Source organism: Emiliania huxleyi (assembly GCF_000372725.1).
Source record: "Emiliania huxleyi CCMP1516 chromosome Unknown EMIHUscaffold_1355, whole genome shotgun sequence".
In the NCBI taxonomy this organism is placed as follows: domain Eukaryota; phylum Haptophyta; order Isochrysidales; family Noelaerhabdaceae; genus Emiliania; species Emiliania huxleyi.
This window is the reverse complement of record NW_005201235.1, coordinates 1,957-3,325: the sequence shown is the minus strand read 5'-3', so window position 1 is coordinate 3,325 and position 1,369 is coordinate 1,957. Positions and strand designations below refer to the sequence as shown.

The 1,369-nt window shown below is 74.4% G+C and overlaps 1 protein-coding gene across 1 annotated transcript in view; it reads right to left on the bottom strand.

Moving 5' to 3' along the window:
* The window catches only part of EMIHUDRAFT_252473 (hypothetical protein), a gene marked incomplete at both ends in the record, with an annotated part of 4,184 nt that overhangs the window by 1,371 nt on the left and 1,444 nt on the right, over positions 1 to 1,369 (bottom strand). The window contains 2 exons of the mRNA XM_005788359.1: positions 545 to 612; positions 829 to 1,068. Of these exons, the coding sequence (XP_005788416.1) occupies positions 545 to 612; positions 829 to 1,068 (308 nt within the window). The remainder of the gene's footprint in view (positions 1 to 544; positions 613 to 828; positions 1,069 to 1,369) is intronic.

Below are 1,369 nucleotides of genomic sequence, written 5' to 3'. Positions count from 1 at the left end.
TCGGCGGGCGCCGCCGAGCCAGAGCGGAAGAGGCGGGGCGGCGGGGCTCTGCGCCACCGGCGAGGAGGCGGAGCGGCGAGCGGCGAGGGCGGGCACGCGGCGCGCTCCGGCGGCGCGTGCGACCGGGTCGCGGTGCGAGGAGAGCTGCGTGGCGTGGCCGAGCCGGAAGCGGGCCGGCGAGCCTGTGAGGGGCGGAGGGCGCGAGTGGGGGAGGCGGTGAGCTTGGGGGCCGTGGCGAGGGGCGGCCGCTTGAGCGGACAAGGCAAGGGGCCCTCTGGCGGCCGAGGCTGCGGAGGAGGCGCCTCCGAGGCGGGCGGCGAGGGCGCGGTAGAGGAGGGGCGGCGCCGACTCGTTGGAGAGGGAGAGGAGGCACCCGCACGGGAGTAGCTCGCACCTGCCCGCGCGCGCGAGCTTGTGGGAGGAGAGACACGATCTCTCTCGAGGGTGCCTCGTAGAGGCCTCCTCACAAGTGGTCTCGGAGGCGTCTCTCACTCGACCCACAGAGGCGGGCACGGGTCTCGGCAATGTCTGGCGAGTGTCTCACCCGTCCCAAAAGGCGGGCAGCTGCGAGGCGCGCGAGAGGCGCACCGAATGCACCGGCTCCTCGCGCACCTGCGCCGAGGAGGAGGGGGGCGTGACGGCGAGGCGGCGGCACCGGGAGCAGCGCTGGCCCGCGGACTACCGCCCCTCCTACCGCCCCTCCTACCCCCTCCTCCTACCCCCTCCTCCTACCCCCTCCTCCTACCCCCTCCTCCCACCCCCTCCTCCTACCCCCTCCTCCTACCACCCCCTCCTACCACCCCTCCCACCCCCCCGCGCCGCGCGCACCGGAGCCAACGCCCACGCGGACAAGCGGCGCAGCGACGGCTCCGAAGCGCAAAACTCGTCTCCCTTTGGCCATCGCTCGGCGGCGGCAGAGTCGCACTGCGGCCCGGCGCAGAAGCGGCGCAGCGTCGGCGAGCGCTGCACGCCCAGCTCCTGCGCCAAGCTTGGGTGCGCCTCGGCGTCGACCGCGGCGAGGGTGACGAGGCCGGCCAGCTCCTCCGCCAGCTGCTCGATTAGCGGCACCTGCTCCAGAGCCGCAAGTGTGAAGTAGTGTGAAGACCGCCCCCGCAAGTGTGAAGACCGCTAGCAGCTGTCAGATCTCGGCCGGCTCTCAGCTAGCTCTCGCCAAACCCTCGGCGTGCGGGCAGCTGCGCGCGTACACGAAGAGGACGACCACGCCGAGCCCGCCCACCAGCCCTCCCTCGCCCCTCGCCTCCCGCCCTCCCCGCCCTCCCCGCCCTCCCCGCCCTCCGCCGCCCTCCCTCAGCCGGTCCCTCAGGCCCGCCGCCCCGGCCGCGTCCAGCTGCACCTACAGGAAGGTCCA